The sequence below is a fragment of the Pristiophorus japonicus genome, chromosome 15 (assembly GCF_044704955.1).
Source record: "Pristiophorus japonicus isolate sPriJap1 chromosome 15, sPriJap1.hap1, whole genome shotgun sequence".
Taxonomy (NCBI): domain Eukaryota; kingdom Metazoa; phylum Chordata; class Chondrichthyes; family Pristiophoridae; genus Pristiophorus; species Pristiophorus japonicus.
This window is the reverse complement of record NC_091991.1, coordinates 181,395,178-181,416,295: the sequence shown is the minus strand read 5'-3', so window position 1 is coordinate 181,416,295 and position 21,118 is coordinate 181,395,178. Positions and strand designations below refer to the sequence as shown.

At 48.1% G+C, this 21,118-nt stretch overlaps 1 protein-coding gene across 3 annotated transcripts in view; it reads left to right on the top strand.

Moving 5' to 3' along the window:
- ern2 (endoplasmic reticulum to nucleus signaling 2) overlaps positions 1-21,118 on the top strand; it is a 124,210-nt gene that overhangs the window by 60,834 nt on the left and 42,258 nt on the right. For all 3 annotated transcript variants that reach the window (XM_070901446.1, XM_070901447.1, XM_070901448.1), the window contains exons 5-10: positions 1,952-2,024; positions 4,980-5,102; positions 10,778-10,879; positions 11,667-11,928; positions 20,035-20,113; positions 20,414-20,573. In XM_070901446.1, coding sequence (XP_070757547.1) covers positions 1,952-2,024; positions 4,980-5,102; positions 10,778-10,879; positions 11,667-11,928; positions 20,035-20,113; positions 20,414-20,573 — 799 coding nt within the window. The remainder of the gene's footprint in view (positions 1-1,951; positions 2,025-4,979; positions 5,103-10,777; positions 10,880-11,666; positions 11,929-20,034; positions 20,114-20,413; positions 20,574-21,118) is intronic.

The following is a 21,118-nucleotide window of genomic DNA, read 5'->3' as shown; positions in this document are numbered from 1 at the left end:
AAAATGGCTGGAATGAAAGGTGATTGGTGGAAGAACAGTTTAGTGCTGTATATTCATTGCTGCCTTCGGGTATTTTTGGTGATTCATTTAGTAACCAGTGAAATGCAAATCTTAAACCGTGCTTTCTTCAAAATACAGAGGGTGAGAAACTACCCAGAGGAAATCAGAATTGTATTTTCAAGTAATACAGATTTTTTTTGAGAGCTTATATAAAATCTGATACTTATTAGTGTATCACGTGTGTATTGTTTTAGATTTCAGTGTAAAGTGCAGTACAATTTATATCATTGTCTTTTTCTCTTCTGTCACACAGTCGATAACAGGTCTTGAAGTTGTGATATAGTTATTACAATACTGCTTCAGTGTATTTTAACACCCTTGTGGTGTACAGTGTTTCCTGGCAGTGAGAGAGGACAGCAGCGTTATTCCTAGAGCTCAGGCCAAGGAGCATGTGCACATGTGTCCGAGTGTCACACCATCGGCTAGGGAAAGAGTGCTTTTTTATGGGATGTTGGCGTCACTGGCACGACCAGCATTTATTGCCCATCTCTAATTGCCCTTTTGAAGGTGGTGGTGAGCCGCCTTCTTGAACCGCTGCAGTCCGTGTGGTGAAGGTGCTCCCACAGTGCTGTTAGGGAGGGAGTTCCAGGATTTCGACCCAGCGACGATGAAGGAACGACAATATATTTCCAGGTCAGGATGGTGTGTGACTCGGAGGGGAACTTGCAGGTGATGGTGTTCCCATGCACCTGCTGCCCTCGTCCTTCTCGGTGGTAGAGGTCGCGGGTTTGGGAGGTGCTGCCGAAGAAGCCTTGGCGAGTTGCTGCATTTGCATCTTATAGATGGTACACACTGCAGCCACGGTGCGCCGGTGGTGGAGGGAGCGCAAGTTGAATACATTAGATGAGGTGCCAATCAAGCGGGTTGCTCTGTCCTGGATGGTGTCGAGCTTTTTGAGTGTTGTTGGAACTGTATTCATCCAGGCAAGTGGAGAGTATTCCTTCACACTCCTGACTTGTGCCTTGTAGATGGTGGAAAGGCTTTGGGGAGTCAGGAGGTGAGACACTCGTCGCAGAATACCCAGCCTCTGACCTGTTGTTGTGGCCACAGTATTTATGTGGCTGGTCCAGTTAATTTTCTGATCAATGGTGACCCCCCCCAGGATGTTGATGGTGGGGGATTCGGCGATGATGATGCCGTTGAATATCAAGGGGAGGTGGTTAGACTCTCGCTTGTTGGAGATGGTCATTGCCTGCACTTGCTGCAGCAATGCAAGTCTATCTGTGAGACAAATTAATCTGCATGGAGAAGCTAACATTTATCCAGGACCTCAGATGAGTATAGCCACCATTCAAAATGGGACTGACATTAAGGGATGGACATTAAGGACGTTGCAGAAACAAAGGCTGGGCGCTTCTGTAATCCACTCTGCAAGGAAAATGTTTAGAGTTTGGAGGACAGAGTGATCAATACTGAGATCATGAGAAGGAATGACCCATGTGCAGTAACAGTATGTTACAATGAGAAGATTATTGTGGTAGATGTGTACAACATGGCTGTAGATAGGTACTTTTGGAAGGTGGTGCAATACGTCCCAGCTAGGAAAAATACCAGGTGTAAGCCTACAGCTTGTGTTGGGACTGAGCATGAGAAGGGACAGGGTGTAAGAGTGACACTGAGTAGACAGCTATGGAAGCTGGCTGAAGGGTAGCACCACGCCGAGGTTTTAAGGCATCCACAGGCAGCCTAGTTTTAGTGAATGACAACCAAACAGGTGGCATATATTTCCTAATTATATCCAAAATCTGCCCTTTAAACAATGCATATTGTCGTCACACTTTCTAAATAATGCAGCAACTTAAAGCTTAAAAACCAGGTCATTGAAGGGCATTGTCTGAAAGCCAGTTCGGCCTCTCTGCTTACTGTCAAATACTATTGCTTCTTATTTCAGAAACTCCCTTTCACCATCCCTGAGTTGGTTCATTCCTCTCCGTGTCGGAGCTCTGATGGAATATTGTACACAGGTAAAGATTTTTTTTTTAACTATCTCTTTATCTCTTTACATTTCTCTGCTTATAGTAAAGCAATGTTACAAGTGTAAAGTTCCCCCTCCCAGATGAAGCTTCTCAGGTTACACATCGCACCAGTTGCTAACTTCGAGGCCGAGTGCTCCTGTCTCCAGCAGTGCTGCTCCTTACCTCGCACCATGAGGTGCACGGCAGGACGCTGATGGTGCGATGTTTCCAGTGTTTCTCTCCAGCATCTGTTCTCCATTCGCTATCCCTTCCCGTCACACCACAGCCAAGCTCAGGGACTCACTTTATAGATAACTACATGTCTGAACCGCAGAATACCCAGCCTTGGGCAGTCCCTCGGATTCGAGGATGACTTGCTTCCACACTAACATGAGTTCTGAGGTGGCTGATGTGAGATCCACAGACTCGGTCACAGGTGGGGGCAGGTGGTGGTTGAAGGGACGGTTGGGTGGGGTGCTTGGCTTGTCGTACGCTCCTTCCACTGTTTGTACTTGGCTTCCACGTGCTCCTGACGAAGAGACAAAGTGTTCGGCGCCTTCCCGGATACCTCTTCTCCACTTCGAGCGGTCATGGGCCAGGGGTTCCCGAGAGTCGGTGGGGAGGCTATGAGGGTGTCTTTGAAGCATTTTCTCTGCCCTCCTGGGGCCCGCTTGCCATGACGGAGCTTGGAGTAGTGCCTGTTTCGGGAGTTTTGTGGCAGGCATGCGGACTACATGGCCCGCCCATCGGAGCTGATTGAGTGTGGTCAATGCATTGATGCTGGGGATGTTGGTCTGAGAGAGGACGCTGATGTTGGTACGTCTGTCCTGCCAGTGGATTTGCAGAATTTTGTGGAGGCAGTGTTGGTGGTACTTCTCGAGTCCTATCACACAGTGGCACAGAGCGTTGGAGCAGCATGCTGTGCTACTTCTGCTTGCCTGTTCTTTCAAATGAGATCAGAAAGGCTTCATTATTACAGTGCCTGTGTTTGTGCTTGCGTTCATTCCTGTGCGTTTGCGCACACTTGTGCCTTTGTATATGTACTTGTAACTGTGTTTGTGCACGCGCATGTGTATTGATGCCTGTGTGTGTGTGCACTTTTGTCTGTGTGAGTGCTTGTGCCTGTGTGCGTACCCCACAGTAGATTTATATCAGAGTTCAAGAGAATTCTAAGTATGGGACCAAACAAGGCCAGGAGGAAAAATACAAGATGAGAAACGGCCCACCCTGCCCATCCATTCAAACAGACAGTTTACACTGTCGGGAACTCCAGCCAACTTATTCAATCTCCAGAAACTGGTGAATAACCGCAGGTAAGCGGTAAACAGTCTGTGTGGTTCCAAGCTGGCACTGATAGTAAGACGCCAAGATCTCAGCCTAACATTACAGTCTACCTTATTCAGCCCTGACCAGTTACATTCCACAGGTGGCACCTCCGTGGTCCCGAGAGCACAGGAACCTTCATGTCCCGGGCGTCACTGGCCATCTTTGTGTGCACTTATCCTTTGACCCTGTATTAATCACATATTTACCCAGCTCCTGTTAAAGATGTTGGCATAACATTAGCTCTTTTCAATGCTCGTCTATTTCACATATCTATTCCTTTATGGGCAATAATATATATTTTTTAAATTGTACAGTTGCATTGACTATTTGGAAAGCAGTGACAGGATCGGTCCAAGTCAGCATGGATTTATGAAAGGGAAATCATGCTTGATAAATCTTCTAGAATTTTTTGAGGATGTAACTAGTAGAGTTGACAAGGGAGAACCAGTGGATGTGGTGTATTTGGACTTTCAAAAGGCTTTTGACAAGGTCCCACACAAGAGATTGGTGTGCAAAATCAAAGCACATGGTATTGGGGGTAATGTACTGACGTGGATAGAGAACTGGTTGGCAGACAGGAAGCAGAGAGTCGGGATAAATGGGTCCTTTTCAGAATGGCAGGCAGTGACTAGTGAGATACCACAAGGTTCAGTGTTGGGACCCCAGCTATTTACAATATACATTAATGATTTAGACAAAGGAATTGCATGTAATGTCTCCAAGTTTGCAGATGACACTAAGCTGGGTGACGGTGTGAGCTGTGAGGAGGACGCTAAGAGGCTGCAGGGTGACTTGGACAGGTTAGGTGAGTGGGCAAATACATGCCAGATGCAATATAATGTAGATAAATGTGAGGTTATCCACTTTGGTGGCAAAAATAGGAAGGCAAAATATTATTTGAATGGTGACAGATTAGGAAAAGGGGAGGTGCAACGAGACCTGGGTGTCATGGTACATCTGTCATTGAAAGTTGGAATGCAGGTACAGCAGGCAGTGAAGAAGGCAAATGGCATGTTGGCTTTCATAGCGAGAGGATTTGAGTATAGAAACAGGAAGGTCTTACTGCAGTTGTACAAGGCCTTGGTGGGCCACACCTTGAATATTGTGTAGTTTTGGTCTCCTAATCTGAGGAAGGACACTCTTGCTATTGAGGGAGTGCAGTGAAGGTTCACCAGACTGATTCCCAGGATGGCACGACTGACATATGAAGAAAGACTGGATCGACTAGACTTATATTGAAAGTTGGAATGGAGAGAATGCAGGAATGGGGTACTGAAGTTGCATGATCATATTGAATGGTGGTGCAGGCTCAAAGGGCCGAATGGCCTACTCCTGCAACTATTTTCTATGTTTCTGTGTTTCAAAAGAGTCATTTGTGGCCCTGTTATCTCAGCAGCAGCAGCAGACCGATTGGTTTACTGCATCACTACATCGTGTCTTACTGTGAACGGGCACCACTGAGGTTTATTTTAATTAATAATTCTGCCTGATTCTTTTTTCAAATTCTCTGTTCTTTTCACAGAAGGTGTTTTAAAATGAGGCAGATTTTTTTTTTTATATATATATCTTTTCATTTTGACACTCGAATGCCCAGTTGTAAGTTTTAACGTATGTGAGGTGTTCGTTTTCTTGCACCAGGTAAGAAACAGGACCTATGGTTTGTAGTGGACCCCAAGACTGGAGAGAAGCAGACCACACTGACCACAGATACGTCGGAGAACATCTGTCCATCCGCCCCCCTCCTGTACATTGGGCGGACAGGTGAGAGCACTCAAATGCTGAATCCGGGCATCAGGAATTAAATTCTGAGGAAAGGTTCGGGACATCTGGTTTGTTTGCTCTGTAAAAGAGGTGACCTCAGTGAAGTTTTGGAGATTATACGGGGAAATTGTCACAGTTGATGCAGAGAATCGTTCACTGTGGTGAATGGTCCAAATCCCGGGGACACGAGCGACAAATGAATTGGGAATATGAAGGGAGGTTGGGCGGAACTTTGTTTTAATAGGATGTGGAATAAATAAAGAGGGTGGGACATTGAAACAGGCAGTATAAGTAGGTTCAAAGGCACCTGGATGTCTTCCTGGAGAGAGGGGGAGGTGGGGGAGAAGGTGGGGGGGAGTGGTTTGAGACATCGTGGTTAGATATGGATGAAACATGAAATGAACCTAGGGCAGCAGTGCAAGGAAGGTATTGCAGGGGTCCCCTGCGGTCATCCCCCTGCAAAACAGATACACCGCTTTGAGTACTGTTGAGGGCGATGACTCATCAGGGGAGGGCAGCAGCAGCCAAGTTCATGGCACCATGGCTGGCTCTGCTGCACAGGAGGGCAGGAAAAAGAGTGGGAGAGCGATAGTAATAGGGGAGTCAATGGTTTCTGCGGCCGCAACCGAGACTCCAGGATGGTATGTTGCCTCCCTGGTGCAAGGGTCAAGGATGTCTCGGAGCGGGTGCAGGACATTCTGAAAAGGGAGGGTGAACAGCCAGTTGTCGTGGTGCACATTGATACCAACGATTTAGGTAAAAAAAAGGGATGAGGTCCTACGAGACGAATTTAAGGAGCTCGGAGCTAAATTAAAACGTAGAACCTCAAAAGTAGTAATCTCAGGATTGCTACCAGTGCCACGAGCTAGTCAGAGTAGGAATCGCAGGATAGCTCAGATGAACACGTGGCTTGAGCAGTGGTGCAGCAGGGAGGGATTCAAATTCCTGGGGCATTGGAACCGGTTCTGGGGGAGGTGGGACCAGTACAAACCGGATGGTCTGCACCTGGGCAGGACCGGAACCAATGTCCTAGGGAGAGTGTTTGCTAGTGCTGTTGGGGAGGAGTTAAACTAATATGGCAGGGGGATGGGAACCAATGCAGGGAGACAGAGGGAAACAAAATGGAGACAAAAGCAAAAGACAGAAAGGAAATGAGTAACAGTGGAGGGCAGAGAAACCCAAGGCAAAAAACAAAAAGAGCCACTGTACAGCAAAATTCTAAATGGTCAAAGTGTAATAAAAAGGCAAGCATGAAAGCTCGGTGCCTCAATGCAAGGAGTATTCGGAACCCAGGAGAGGGCTCTGAGCTAGTTAGAGTGGGTGAGAGCTCAGATGAACAGGACCCCAAGAAAGAATGCAAAAGGCAGGAGGCAACAGAGCAGAGTAGCACTGGGGTAAGTGTAAACCACAAGGTGATAGGAAGGGACAATATGTATGAATATAAAGGGGCTGCAGGAGGGGCCAAAACTAAAAATCATGGTTTAAAAATTAGTATTAAAACACTCTACCTAAACGCACGCAGCATTCGAAATAAAGTAAATGACTTGACGGCACAAATCATTACAAATGGGTATGATTTGGTGGCCAGTACAGAAACGTGGTTGCAGGGTGGCCAAGACTGGGAATTAAACATACAGGGGTATCTGACAATTCGGAAAGATAGACAAGAAGGGAAAGGAAGTGGGGTAGCTTTGTTAATAAAGGATGATATCAGGGCAGTTGTGAGAGACGATATTGGCTCTAATGAACAAAGTGTCGAATCATTGTGGGTGGAGATTGGAGATAGTAAGGGGAAAAAGTCACTGGTGGGCGTAGTTTATAGGCCCCCAAATAATAACTTCACGGTGGGGCGGGCAATAATCAAGGAAATAATGGAGGCATGTGAAAAAGGAACGGCAGTAATCATGGGGGATTTTAACCTACATATCGATTGGTCAAATCAAATCGCACGGGGTAGCCTGGAGGAGGAATTCATAGAATGCATACGGGATTGTTTCTTTGAACAGTATGTTACAGAACCTACAAGGGAGCAAGCTATCTTAGATCTGGTCCTGTGTAATGAGACAGGAATAATAAACGATCTCCAAATGAAAGATCCTCTCGGAATGAGTGATCACAGTATGGTTGAATTTGTAATACAGATTGAGGGTGAGGAAGTAGTGTCTCAAATGAGCATACTATGCTTAAACAAAGGGGACTACAGTGGGATGAGGGCAGAGTTGGCTAAAGTAGACTGGAAACACAGACTAAACGGTGGCACAATTGAGGAACAGTGGAGGAATTTTAAGGAACTCTTTCATAGTGCTGAACAAAAATATATTCCAGTGAAAAAGAAGGGCGGTAAGAGAAGGGATAAGCAGCCGTGGATAACCAAGGAAATAAGGGAGAGTATCAAATTAAAAACCAATGTGTATAAGGTGGCCAAGGTTAGTGGGAAACTAGAAGATTGGGAGAATTTTAAACGACAGCAAAGAATGACTAAGAAAGCAATAAAGAAAGGAAAGATAGATTACGAAAGTAAACTTGTGCAAAACATAAAAACAGATAGTAAAAGCTTTTATCGATATATAAAACGGAAAAGAGTGACTAAAATAAATGTTGGTCCCTTAGAAGATGAGAAGGGGGATTTAATAATGGGAAATGTGGAAATGGCTGAGACCGTAAACAATTATTTTGCTTCGGTCTTCACAGTGGAAGACACAAAAACCATGCCAAAAATTGCTGGTCACGGGAATGTGGGAAGGGAGGACCTTGAGATAATCACTATCACTATGGGGGTAGTGCTGGATAGGCTAATGGGACTCAAGGTAGACAAGTCCTCTGGTCCGGATGAAATGCATCCCAGGGTATTAAAAGAGATGGCGGAAGTTATAGCAAATGCATTCGTTATAATCTACCAAAATTCTCTGGACTCTGGGGAGGTACCAGCGGATTGGAAAGCAGCTAATGTAACGCCTCTGTTTAAAAAAGGGGGCAGACAAAAGGCAGGTAACTATAGGCCGGTTAGTTTAACATCTGTAGTGGGGAAAATGCTTGAAGCTACCATTAAGGAAGAAATAGCGGGACATCTGGTTGGAATAGTGCAATCAAGCAGACGCAACATGGATTCATGAAAGGGAAATCATGTTTAACTAATTTACTGGAATTCTTTGAGGATATAACGAGCATGGTGGATAGAGGTGTACCGATGGATGCGGTGTATTTAGATTTCCAAAAGGCATTCGATAAGGTGCCACACAAAAGGTTATTGCAGAAGATAAAGGTATGCGGAGTCAGAGGAAATGTATCAGCATGGATAGAGAATTGGCTGGCTAACAGAAAGCAGAGAGTCGGGATAAATGGGTCCTTTTCGGGTTGGAAATCGGTGGTTAGTGGTGTGCCACAGGGATCGGTGCTGGGACCAAACTGTTTACAATATACATTGATGACTTGGAAGAGGGGACAGAGTGTAGTGTAACAAAATTTGCAGATGACACAAAGATTCGTGGGAAAGCGGGTTGTGTAGAGGACACAGAGAGGCTGCAAAGAGATTTAGATAGGTTAAGCGAATGGGCTAAGATTTGGCAGATGGAATACAATGTTGGAAAATGTGAGGTCATCCACCTTGGGGGAAAAAAACAGTAAAAGGGAATATTATTTGAATAGGGAGAAATTACAACATGCTGCGGTGCAGAGGGACCTGGGGGTCCTTGTGCATGAAACTCTTTTAGATCCTTGTGCATGAATCCCAAAAAGTTAGTTTGCAGGTGCAGCAGGTAATCAGGAAGGTGAATGGAATGTTGGCCTTCATTGCGAGAGGGATGGAGTACAAAAGCAGGGAGGTCCTTCTGCAACTGTATAGGGTATTGGTGAGGCCGCACCTGGAGTACTGCGTGCAGTTTTGATCACCTTACTTAAGGAAGGATATACTGGCTTTGGAGGGGGTACAGAGACGATTCACTAGGCTGATTCTGGAGATGAGGGTGTTACCTTATGATGATAGATTGAGTAGACTGGGTCTTTACTCGTTGGAGTTCAGAAGGATGAGGGGTGATCTTAGAGAAACATTTAAAATAATGAAAGGGATAGACAAGATAGAGGCAGAGAGGCTATTTCCACTGGTCAGGGAGACTAGAACTAGGGGGCACAGCCTCAAGATACAGGGGAGCCAATTTAAAACCGAGTTGAGAAGCAATTTCTTCTCCCAGAGGGTTGTGAATCTGTGGAATTCTCTGCCCAAGGAAGCAGTTGAGGCTAGCTCATTGAATGTATTCAAGTCATAGATAGATTTTTAACCAATAAGGGAATTAAGGGTTACGGGGAGCGGGCGGGTAAGTGGAGCTGAGTCCACGGCCAGATCAGCCATGATCTTGTTGAATGGCGGAGCAGGCTCGAGGGGCTAGATGGCCTACTCCTGTTCCTAATTCTTCTGTTCTTATGTTTTTATGATAGCTGGTCCTAATGGCCTTTTCATGTTCCTAGTAATTCTTCTGCTCACATGGGTAGGATCATGATCTTCTGTGCATTAACTGTGTACAGTAACCATTTCACATAACACATTGTCTGTTGGCTGGGAAATTGGGTTTCCGTGTGCAGGTGGGCAGTGCCCTTGGCCTGTCCCAGATGAGAATGCAGGAGTGCTTTCATTTTTAAAAAAATTATCATTTCTTTTTATTTAGATTAGATTATTGCTAGATTGTCAATTCTATTACCAACAGTGGCGATTAACCTACGCCTAAAACAGATGGTTTGGTCATTTCTGTTGGTGGGAACTTGCTATGGGCAAATTGGCTGCCGTGTTTTCTACATTACAACAGTGACTTCAAAAATACTCTCAGCACTTTGGGACGTCCTGAGGCTATGAAAGGGCAAGGTCTTTTTTTCATAAGGCTGAAAACCCCAGTGCTTGGAGAACAGGAAAGCCACTATCTTCAGCATGTGGCTCAGCATAATAAAAACCTTTCCCTGTGATGAGCTGGTCAGTGATACAGTGTTGGGTATTACAGTTGTACTGAGTCCCCATCACTGGTGCACTTAACACAGGTTGGCCGTGACATCTAGTGGCAGGGGTGGGGTAGTGTGACAGAACGGAGCAACCCTCCACCATTAGTTCAACCATTGACAAGTCCACACATCCAGCTCACATGGAGTATGATTACAGCACTATTTACATCTTAACTTCCAATACCATTTCTGTCTGATAAATAGCATAACAGTGGAATTGGAAACTTCAGGTTGTGATACAATCTCTATTAATCCAACCAACTGTTAGTTTATATGATACGTGCTGCTTGGGTTATTTTTATATTACAACAGTGACTACACTTCCAAAGTACTTCATTGTCTGCAAAGCGATTTGGGATGTCCTGTGTTCATGAAAGGCACTGTATAAATGCAAGTCTTTTAAAAATATTTGCAAGGAATGTCATTCATGACAGATAGCAGTGGATATACTGTGTAATGGCATGAGGGTATAATGACAATTTTGACTAAAACCCTCGGATAGATTCTGTCATTTGAAATGTAGCGCCAGTGTCAATGAGCATTCATCCACTGTGTTTGAGCTGATATTAAGTCCTGCAGATCAAAGACCAATATTTGGGCATTTAATCCCCTGTGAAATTCCTTGCTTTATAGTCAAAAAGAACAATTCTGAAGCTATATAGTGAGTGTTTTTCCATTTCACATCTTGACAGAGTATATGATCACCATGTACGACACCAAAACTCGTGAACTTTACTGGAATGCTACCTACTACGACTATTCCGCTCCTTTATGCAGCGAGAACACAGACTACAGTAAGTTCTTTTTAAAATTTATTTTGGGCTGGATTTTCGGTTTTGCTGATTCCGGGGCGGTAATGGCGGTGGGGCGGTAAAGTTTGCGCCCGGGAACAGTTTGTACCTCAGACAGCAATATTCAGTAGCTGGGTCCTGAGTGCGGGGCGGAGCGCTAAGGGAGGCGTTGCACGCCTCTGTTAGGGCGCTAGGCCGGCTGAGCACGCGAAAATCCCGAGTTAAATAGCCGGCCTAGGAACGCTCTGAGAGAGGCCTGGGGAGAAAAAAAAACCTGAAAAAACATTCCCAATAAATAACTCGCGCCACCACAACATAAATCGCAAAAAAAACCCAGTCGCACTGACCCGAGGTGGACATCACTTCCCTCACTGTGGCCGCTACATCTCGGACTGCCCGCTTTCCCAGGCGATTCCAGCAGGGGGCGCTGTGGGGTGCTACGGATCGGCTGGGAGCCAAGAATCGAGTCGGTGTCGCATCCCGGGGCATTACACGCCGGCTCGCCTCTCCCGGGCGGGAATGCTCCGCGCCCCGCCAAAACCGGCCCCGAAAATCCCGGCGGGGCGCTGGAAACTAGTCGCCCTGCCCGGAAGAGCTCTCCGCTGCTGTTACCGCCAACAGGCAGAAAGTCCAGCCCAAAAACGTTAGAATTACTTTGTCAGGCAGTCACTGGCAGTTAGAACATTGTAATTTGTGTGCACTTCCTGAGCGAAGTTTCAGTTTCTCGATTACTGAACTCACCGCGGGGAGGCTGAAACTGACGCGGTCTCCATGATTCTGCTTTGTGCAGAGATGGCTCACTTTGCATCGAATGGGGACGGTTTGGTGGTGACTGTAGACAAGGAGTCGGGGGATGTCCTTTGGATGCAGAACTACGGCTCCCCCGTGGCGGGGATGTTCATTTGGCAACAGGACAGCCTTCACCGGATACCTCACCTCAACGTCGCCATGGAAACTCTGCGCTACCTCACCTTTAACTCTCAAGACATCCGGATGATAAAGTGGAAGTACCAGTTCCCTAAAGAGCCCTCCACCACAAAGACCCAGCTGATGTAAGTTGATCCTTTCTTAAATCCCCAAGAACATACCGTATGTCGACTGCTTTTCATAACCGGCGCTGAAAGAAATATTCGGGATACAAGGCAAAGGCTGCCAGAGAAACAGTATCTTTTTAACGAGTTATTTACCCTCTAGTTTTTCTCTCTGTTTTTTGCTTCTCTTGGTAATGCAGTGCAAATTAGAGACTTGGCCACTGGGCTTCATCAGTTCTTGTCTGCACCAGCTGCCGGGAGGGAGGCACACACAAGTGCCTCGGGAGGCTGCGCTTCAGTTTTCCCTCCCAACAGCAACAAGACTGAAATAGTGAATTCGGAGAGCAGGGGGCGGGAGGATCAAACCTGCAGCTCACCACTGATACCATGCATTAGTGTTCCGCGCTAATATCACAGCTTTAGTAGAGGTACAGTCGAACTCCTCAGTGTTTACTCTCGGTAACTTATGAGGCTGTTTTTTTGAGGCCACCATTATAAGGCAAGGCTTTGTTCCTTCCAGCCACAGCTTTACAATGAACAATAGAACACCAACAATAACTTGGATTTTTTTATCGCCTTTAATGTAGTGAAACGTCCCAAAGCACTTTACAGGAGCATAATCAAGCAAACATTGACACCGAACCAATGACGGAGACATTAATGGAGATATTAAAAGGGGTGAATAAAAGCTTGGTCAAAGACACATGTTTTAAGGAGGGTCTTAAAGCAGGAGAGGTGAAAAGACAGAGAGGTTTAAGGAGGGAATACCAGAGCTCAGTGCCTTGTCAGCTGATTGCACGGCCACCACTGGTAAGGTGAAGGAAGTGGGGATGCACAAGAGGCCAGAGTTGGAGGAATGCAAAGTTGTCGGGTGGTTTTAGGACTGGAGGAGGTTACGGAGGGAGGACCGATGCCATGAAGGGATTTCAACACGAGGATGAGAATTTTACAGTTGAGGCCTTGGGCCCGGAGCCAATGTAGGTCAGTGAACACAGGGGCAGTGTGGGTCAGTGAGCACAGGGCCAATGTAGGTCAGTGAGCACAGGGGCAGTGTAGGGCAGTGAGCACTGGGACAGTGTAGGTCAGTGAGCACAGGGCCAATGTAGGTCAGTGAGCACAGGGCCAATGTAGGTCAGTGAGCACAGGGCCAGTGTAGGTCAGTGAGCACAGGGACAGTGTAGGTCAGTGAGCACAGGGGCAGTGTAGGTCAGTGAGCACAGGGACAGTGTAGTTCAGCGAGCACAGGGCCAATGTAGGTCAGTGAGCACAGGGGCAGTGTAGGTCAGTGAGCACAGGGACAGTGTAGGTCAGTGAGCACAGGGGCAGTGTAGGTCAGTGAGCACAGGGGCAGTGTAGGTCAGTGAGCACAGGGCCAGTGTAGGTCAGTGAGCACAGGGGCAGTGTAGGTCAGTGAGCACAGAGGCAGTGTAGGTCAGTGAGCACAGGGACAGTGTAGGTCAGTGAGCACAGGGCCAGTGTAGGTCAGTGAGCACAGGGCCAGTGTAGGTCAGTGAGCACAGGGCCAATGTAGGTCAGTGAGCAGAGGGCCAATGTAGGTCAGTGAGCACAGGGCCAATGTAGGTCAGTGAGCACAGGGCCAATGTAGGTCAGTGAGCACAGGGGCAGTGTAGGTCAGTGAGCACAGGGGCAGTGTAGGTCAGTAAGCACAGGGGCAGTGTAGGTCAGTGAGCACAGGGCCAATGTAGGTCAGTGAGCACAGAGCCAATGTAGGTCAGTGAGCACAGGGGCAGTGTAGGTCAGTGAGCACAGGGGCAGTGTAGGTCAGTGAGCACAGGGGCAGTGTAGGTCAGTGAGCACAGGGGCAGTGTAGGTCAGCGAGCACAGGGGCAGTGTAGGTCAGCGAGCACAGGGGCAGTGTAGGTCAGCGAGCACAGGGCCAGTGTAGGTCAGTGAGCACAGGGGCAGTGTAGGTCAGCGAGCACAGGGGCAGTGTAGGTCAGTGAGCACAGGGGCAGTGTAGGTCAGTGAGCATAGGGCAGTGTAGGTCAGCGAGCACAGGGGCAGTGTAGGTCAGTGAGCACAGGGGCAGTGTAGGTCAGTGAGCACAGGGCCAATGTAGGTCAGTGAGCACAGGGCCAATGTAGGTCAGTGAGCACAGGGCCAATGTAGGTCAGTGAGCACAGGGGCAGTGTAGGTCAGTGAGCACAGGGCCAGTGTAGGTCAGTAAGCACAGGGCCAGTGTAGGTCAGTGAGCACAAGGTCAATGTAGGTCAGTGAGCACAGGGACAGTGTAGGTCAGTGAGCACAGGGCCAGTGTAGGTCAGTGAGCACAGGGACAGTGTAGGTCAGTGAGCACAGGGACAGTGTAGGTCAGTGAGCACAGGGCCAGTGTAGGTCAGTGAGCACAGGGGCAATGTAGGTCAGTGAGCACAAGGTCAATGTAGGTCAGTGAGCACAGGGACAGTGTAGGTCAGCGAGCACAGGGCCAGTGTAGGTCAGTGAGCACAGGGACAGTGTAGGTCAGCGAGCACAGGGACAGTGTAGGTCAGTGAGCACAAGGTCAATGTAGGTCAGTGAGCACAGGGACAGTGTAGGTCAGTGAGCACAGGGCCAGTGTAGGTCAGTGAGCACAGGGACAGTGTAGGTCAGTGAGCACAGGGACAGTGTAGGTCAGTGAGCACAGGGCCAGTGTAGGTCAGTGAGCACAGGGGCAATGTAGGTCAGTGAGCACAAGGTCAATGTAGGTCAGTGAGCACAGGGACAGTGTAGGTCAGCGAGCACAGGGCCAGTGTAGGTCAGTGAGCACAGGGACAGTGTAGGTCAGTGAGCACAGGGACAGTGTAGGTCAGTGAGCACAGGGCCAGTGTAGGTCAGTGAGCACAGGGGCAATGTAGGTCAGTGAGCACAAGGTCAATGTAGGTCAGTGAGCACAGGGACAGTGTAGGTCAGTGAGCACAAGGTCAATGTAGGTCAGTGAGCACAGGGACAGTGTAGGTCAGTGAGCACAGGGACAGTGTAGGTCAGTGAGCACAAGGTCAATGTAGGTCAGTGAGCACAGGGCCAATGTAGGTCAGTGAGCACTGGGACAGTGTAGGTCAGTGAGCACTGGGACAGTGTAGGTCAGTGAGCACAGGGCCAGTGTAGGTCAGTGAGCACAAGGTCAATGTAGGTCAGTGAGCACAGGGGCAGTGTAGGTCAGTGAGCACAAGGTCAATGTAGGTCAGTGAGCACAGGGACAGTGTAGGTCAGTGAGCACAGGGACAGTGTAGGTCAGTGAGCACAGGGCCAGTGTAGGTCAGTGAGCACAGGGACAGTGTAGGTCAGTAAGCACAGGGACACAGGGGCACTGTAGGTCAGTGAGCACAGGGACAGTGTAGGTCAGTGAGCACTGGGACAGTGTAGGTCAGTGAGCACTGGGACAGTGTAGGTCAGTGAGCACTGGGACAGTGTAGGTCAGTGAGCACTGGGACAGTGTAGGTCAGTGAGCACTGGGACAGTGTAAGGCAGTGAGCACTGGGACAGTGTAGGGCAGTGAGCACAGGGCCAATGTAGGTCAATGAGCACAGAGGCAGTGTAGGTCAGTGAGCACTAGGACAGTGTAGGTCAGTGAGCACTAGGACAGTGTAGGTCAGTGAGCACAGGGACACAGGGCAGTGTAGATCAGTGAGCACAGGGACACAGGGCAGTGTAGAAACATAGAAACATGGAAAATAGGTGCAGGAGTAGGCCATTCAGCCCTTCGAGCCTGCACTGCCATTCAATAAGATCATGGCTGATCATTCCTTCAGTACCCCTTTCCTGCTTTCTCTCCATACCCCTTGATCTCCTTAACCGTAAGGGCCATATCTAACTCCCTCTTGAATACATCCAATGAACTAGCAACAACAACTCTCTGCAGTAGGGAATTCCACATGTCAACAACTCTGAGTGAAGAAGTTTCACCTCATCTCAGTCCTAAATGGCCTACCCCTTATCCTAAGACTATGTCCCCTGGTTCTGGACTTCCCCAACATTGAGAACATTCTTCCTGCATCTAACCTGTCCAGTCCCGTCAGAATCTTGTATGTTTCTATGAGATCCCCTCTCATCCTTCTAAACGCTAGTGAATAAAGGCCCAGTTGATCCTGTCTCTCCTCATATGACAACCCAGCCATCCCTGGAATCAGTCTGGTGAACCTTGGCTGCACTCCCTCAATAACAAGAACGTCCTTCCTCAGACTAGGAGACCAAAACTGAACACAATATTCCAGGTGAGGCCTCACTAAGGCCCTGTACAACTGCAGTAAGACCTCCCTGCTCCTATACTCAAATCCCCTAGCTATGAAGGCCAACATACCATTTGCCTTCTTTATCACCTGTTGTACCTGCATGGCCACTTTCAATGACTGATGAACCATGACACCCAGGTCTCGTTGCACTGCCCCTTTTTCTAGTCTGCCGCCATTCAGATAATATTCTGCCTTCGTGTTTTTGCCCCCAAAATGGATAACCTCACATTTATCCACATTATACTGCATTTGCCATGTATTTGCCCACTCACCTAACCTGTCCAAGTCACCCTGCAGCCTCTTAGCATCCTCCTCACAGCTCACACCGCCACCCAGTTTAGTGTCATCCGCAAACTTGGAGATATTACACTCTATTCCTTCATCCAAATCGTTAATGTATATTGTAAAGAGCTGGGGTCCCAGCACTGAGCCCTGCGGCACCCCACTAGTAACTGCCTGCCAATCTGAAAAGGACCCGTTTATCCCGACTCTCTGCTTCCTGTCTGCCAACCAGTTCTCTATCCACGTCAGTACATTACCCCCAATACCATGCGCTTTGATTTTGTACACCAATCTCTTGTGCGGGACCTTGTCAAAAGCCTTTTGAAAGTCCAATTACACCACATCCACTGGTTCTCCCTTGTCCACTCTACTAGTTACATCCTCAAAAAATTTCAGAAGATTCGTCAAGCATGATTTCCCTGTCATAAATCCATGCTGACTCGGTCCAATCCTGTCACTGCTTTCCAAATGCGCTGCTATTTCATCCTTAATAATTGATTCCAACATTTTCCCCACTACTGATGTCAGGCTCACCGGTCTATAATTACCCGCTTTCTCTCTCCCTCCTTTTTTAAAAAGTGGCGTTACATTAGCTACCCTCCAGTCCATAGGAACTGATCCAGAGTCAATAGATTGTTGGAAAATGATCACCAATGCATCTACTATTTCCAGGGCCACTTCCTTAAGTACTCTGGGATGCAGACTATCAGGCCCTGGGGATTTATCGGCCTTCAATCCCATCAATTTCCCGAACACAATTTCCCGCCTAATAAGGATATCTTTCAGTTCCTCATTCTCACTAGACCCACTGTCCCCTAGTACATTCGGAAGGTTATTTGTATCTTCCTTTGTGAAGACAGAACCGAAGTATTGGTTCAATTGGTCTGCCATTTCTTTGTTCCCCATTATAAATTCACCTGAATCCGACTGCAAGGGACCTACGTTTGCCTTTAGTAATCTTTTTCTCTTCACATATTTATAGAAGCTTTTGCAGGCAGTTTTTATGTTACCTGCAAGCTTCCTCTCGTACTCTATTTTCCCCTTCTTAATTAAACCCTTAGTCCTCCCCTGTTGAATTCTAAATTTCTCCCAGTCCTCAGGTTTGTTGCTTTTTCTAGCCAATTTATATGCCTCTTCCTTGGTTTTAACACTATCCTTAATTTTCCTTGATAACCACGGTTGAGCCACCTTCCACGTTTTATTGTTACTCCGGACAGGGATGTACAATTGCTGAAGTGTCGATCAGTGAGCACAGGAACACAGGGGCAGTGTAGGTCAGTGAGCACAGAGGCAGTGTAGGTGAGTGAGCACTGTGACAGTGTAGGTCAGTGAGCACAGGAGCACAGGGGCACAGGGGCAGTGTAGGTCAGTGAGCACAGGGACACAGGGGCAGTGTAGGTCAGTGAGCACAGAGGCAGTGTAGGTGAGTGAGCACTGTGACAGTGTAGGTCAGTGAGCACAGGGACACAGGGGCAGTGTAGGTCAGTGAGCACAGGGACACAGGGGCAGTGTAGGTGAGTGAGCACAGGGACACAGGGGCAGTGTAGGTCAGTGAGCACAGGGACACAGGGGCAGTGTAGGTCTGTGAGCACAGAGGCAGTGTAGGTCAGTGAGCACAGGGACACGGGGCAGTGTAGGTCAGTGAGCACAGGGACACAGGGGCAGTGTAGGTGAGTGAGCACAGGGGCAGTGTAGGTCAGTGAGCACAGAGGCAGTGTAGGTGAGTGAGCACTGTGACAGTGTAGGTCAGTGAGCACAGGGACACAGGGGCAGTGTAGGTGAGTGAGCACAGGGACACAGGGGCAGTGTAGGTCAGTGAGCACAGGGACACAGGGGCAGTGTAGGTCAGTGAGCACAGGGACACAGGGGCAGTGTAGGTCAGTGAGCACAGAGGCAGTGTAGGTGAGTGAGCACTGTGACAGTGTAGGTCAGTGAGCACAGGAGCACAGGGGCACAGGGGCAGTGTAGGTCAGTGAGCACAGGGACACAGGGGCAGTGTAGGTCAGTGAGCACAGAGGCAGTGTAGGTGAGTGAGCACTGACAGTGTAGGTCAGTGAGCACAGGGACACAGGGGCAGTGTAGGTCAGTGAGCACAGGGACACAGGGGCAGTGTAGGTGAGTGAGCACAGGGACACAGGGGCAGTGTAGGTCAGTGAGCACAGGGACACAGGGGCAGTGTAGGTCTGTGAGCACAGAGGCAGTGTAGGTCAGTGAGCACAGGGACACGGGGCAGTGTAGGTCAGTGAGCACAGGGACACAGGGGCAGTGTAGGTGAGTGAGCACAGGGGCAGTGTAGGTCAGTGAGCACAGAGGCAGTGTAGGTGAGTGAGCACTGTGACAGTGTAGGTCAGTGAGCACAGGGACACAGGGGCAGTGTAGGTCAGTGAGCACAGAAGCAGTGTAGGTCAGTGAGCACTGTGACAGTGTAGGTCAGCGAGCACAGGGACACAGGGGCAGTGTAGGTGAGTGAGCACAGGGGCAGTGTAGGTGAGTGAGCACAGGGGCAGTGTAGGTCAGTGAGCACAGGGCAGTGTAGGTCAGTGAGCACAGGGACACAGGGCAGTATAGGTCAGTGAGCACAGGGACACAGGGGCAGTGTAGGTCAGTGAGCACAGAGGCAGTGTAGGTCAGTGAGCACTGTGACAGTGTAGGTCAGTGAGCACAGGGACACAGGGGCAGTGTAGGTGAGTGAGCACAGGGGCAGTGTAGGTGAGTGAGCACAGGGGCAGTGTAGGTCAGTGAGCACAGGGCAGTGTAGGTCAGTGAGCACAGGGACACAGGGCAGTGTAGGTCAGTGAGCACAGGGACACAGGGGCAGTATAGGTCAGTGAGCACAGGGGTAATGTAGGTCAGTGAGCACGGGGCATTGAGCAGTGTTCCCGTGTTCCATGCGCGGCCTATTTACAGTTTCGCGCATGCGCAAAATTTGACATTGGAAAAGCCAGTCGTGGGCTGCATGGAACCAGTAGAGAGCTGAGCAGCTTAGCGGGAATGTTGGTGCTGTGTGAGCAAGGCTTAGTGCGTGTTCGAATACGGGGAGCAGAATTTTGGATGAGCTCAAGTTTATGGAGGGTGGAAGATGGGAGGCTGGCCTGGGATATAATAACTTCTGTTACTTTTCCTAGTCATTGCAGTTCTTACCAATTGTACAGTTCTGCAACTCCAGAATTCTGGAAAAGACGGATGTAATTGGGAGAAAGTATTCTCTGACTGAACTGCTTTGTTAATAACGTGACCAGCTCACAGTGCTGCTCTATGCACTTACTGTGCTTCGTGCTAGAAGCAGCGAGCCCAAATAATAGAGCGTAACATTGCAATCACTGCAGGTTTCCTTATCATGACTAACGTACACTGTTTAACTTTTATGTGGGCGTTTGGTTCTGTACACTTGTCGACAACAGCTAATCGTGTCGGTGCAGCATGAGAGTGAAAGCAGAGAAATTCTATGACCAGAATTAGAATCTATCTCTCATACAATACATCAGCCGTGTGAATGAACACCGTTAACTGAAGTAATTATTTTTGTCTTTTGTTTATGTAAGTAATCATGTGGATATATGTTTTTTTCCAGTAATTAAACATGCTATGTATTTTGATCCTCATCCCTTTGTTGCAGTCCCACACTTTATGTCGGGAAACATGCATCTGCCTTCTACGCCTCATCATCACTTGTCCATGAAGGTGTCGCTATCGTGGTAAGTATACACTCTGTGCGGGCCAGCGATTTATCGTTGTGATGTTACTTGTTCCATGGTGGTAGGAAAGATGTCTTATCTGTATTAGCAACACTGGAGGGAAACAGTGAGGCTCTGAAAGATGTTTAAATGTATAAGGAGCCTTAGCAACCTTTTGTTTCTCAGAAGGATTGGGGTAAGCACTTGGGACGGCAAGTACTTGCCTCACCTTTTATTGATTTGCTTATCTTTCGAGAATGCTGCAGGGGAATTTGTTGTAATCTAAAAAAACAGATTCTGAACTTTCTGCCGTTTTCCCAGCCTTGTGGGATCATCATCACCCATGCTGACGGCCCCACGACCGACGATGTCACTGTCCGGCAGGCAGGCGCGTGCGAAAGAACTCCAAGCACTCACGTCAAATATCCACAGGGGAGTATCCTGTCATCTGCGAACCTCAAGAACCAGTGGCTGTTCATAGGTGCGTAAATAAACTCCCAGCTGTGGTAATGACCGGGAAACTCGGGATCTATGGCCGCAGAATCTTAACCAAGAAAGGAAAATCATATGCAGGTCCATCGGCTCTCACTGCTTGTTTCCCCTCATGGGGGAATTGGGAACTAGGGGGCACAGTTTAAGAATAAGGGATCGCCCATTTAAAACTGAAATGAGGAAAAATTTCTTCTCTGAGGGTCTTAAATCTGTGGAATTCTCTGCCCCACAGAGTTGTGGAGGCTGGGTCATTGAATATATTTAATGTGGAGATAGACAGATTTTTGAACGATAAGGGAGTGAAGGGTTATAAGAACATAAGAAATAGGAGCAGGAATAGGCCACCCGGCCCCTCGAGCCAGCTTCGCCATTCAGTACGATCATGGCTGATCTGATCATGGACTCAGCTCCACTTCCCTGCCCGCTCCCCATAACCCTTTATTCCACTATCGCTCAAAAATCTGTCTGTTACCGCCTTAAATATATTCAATGACCCAGTCTCCACAGCTCTCTGGGGCAGAGAATTCCACAGAT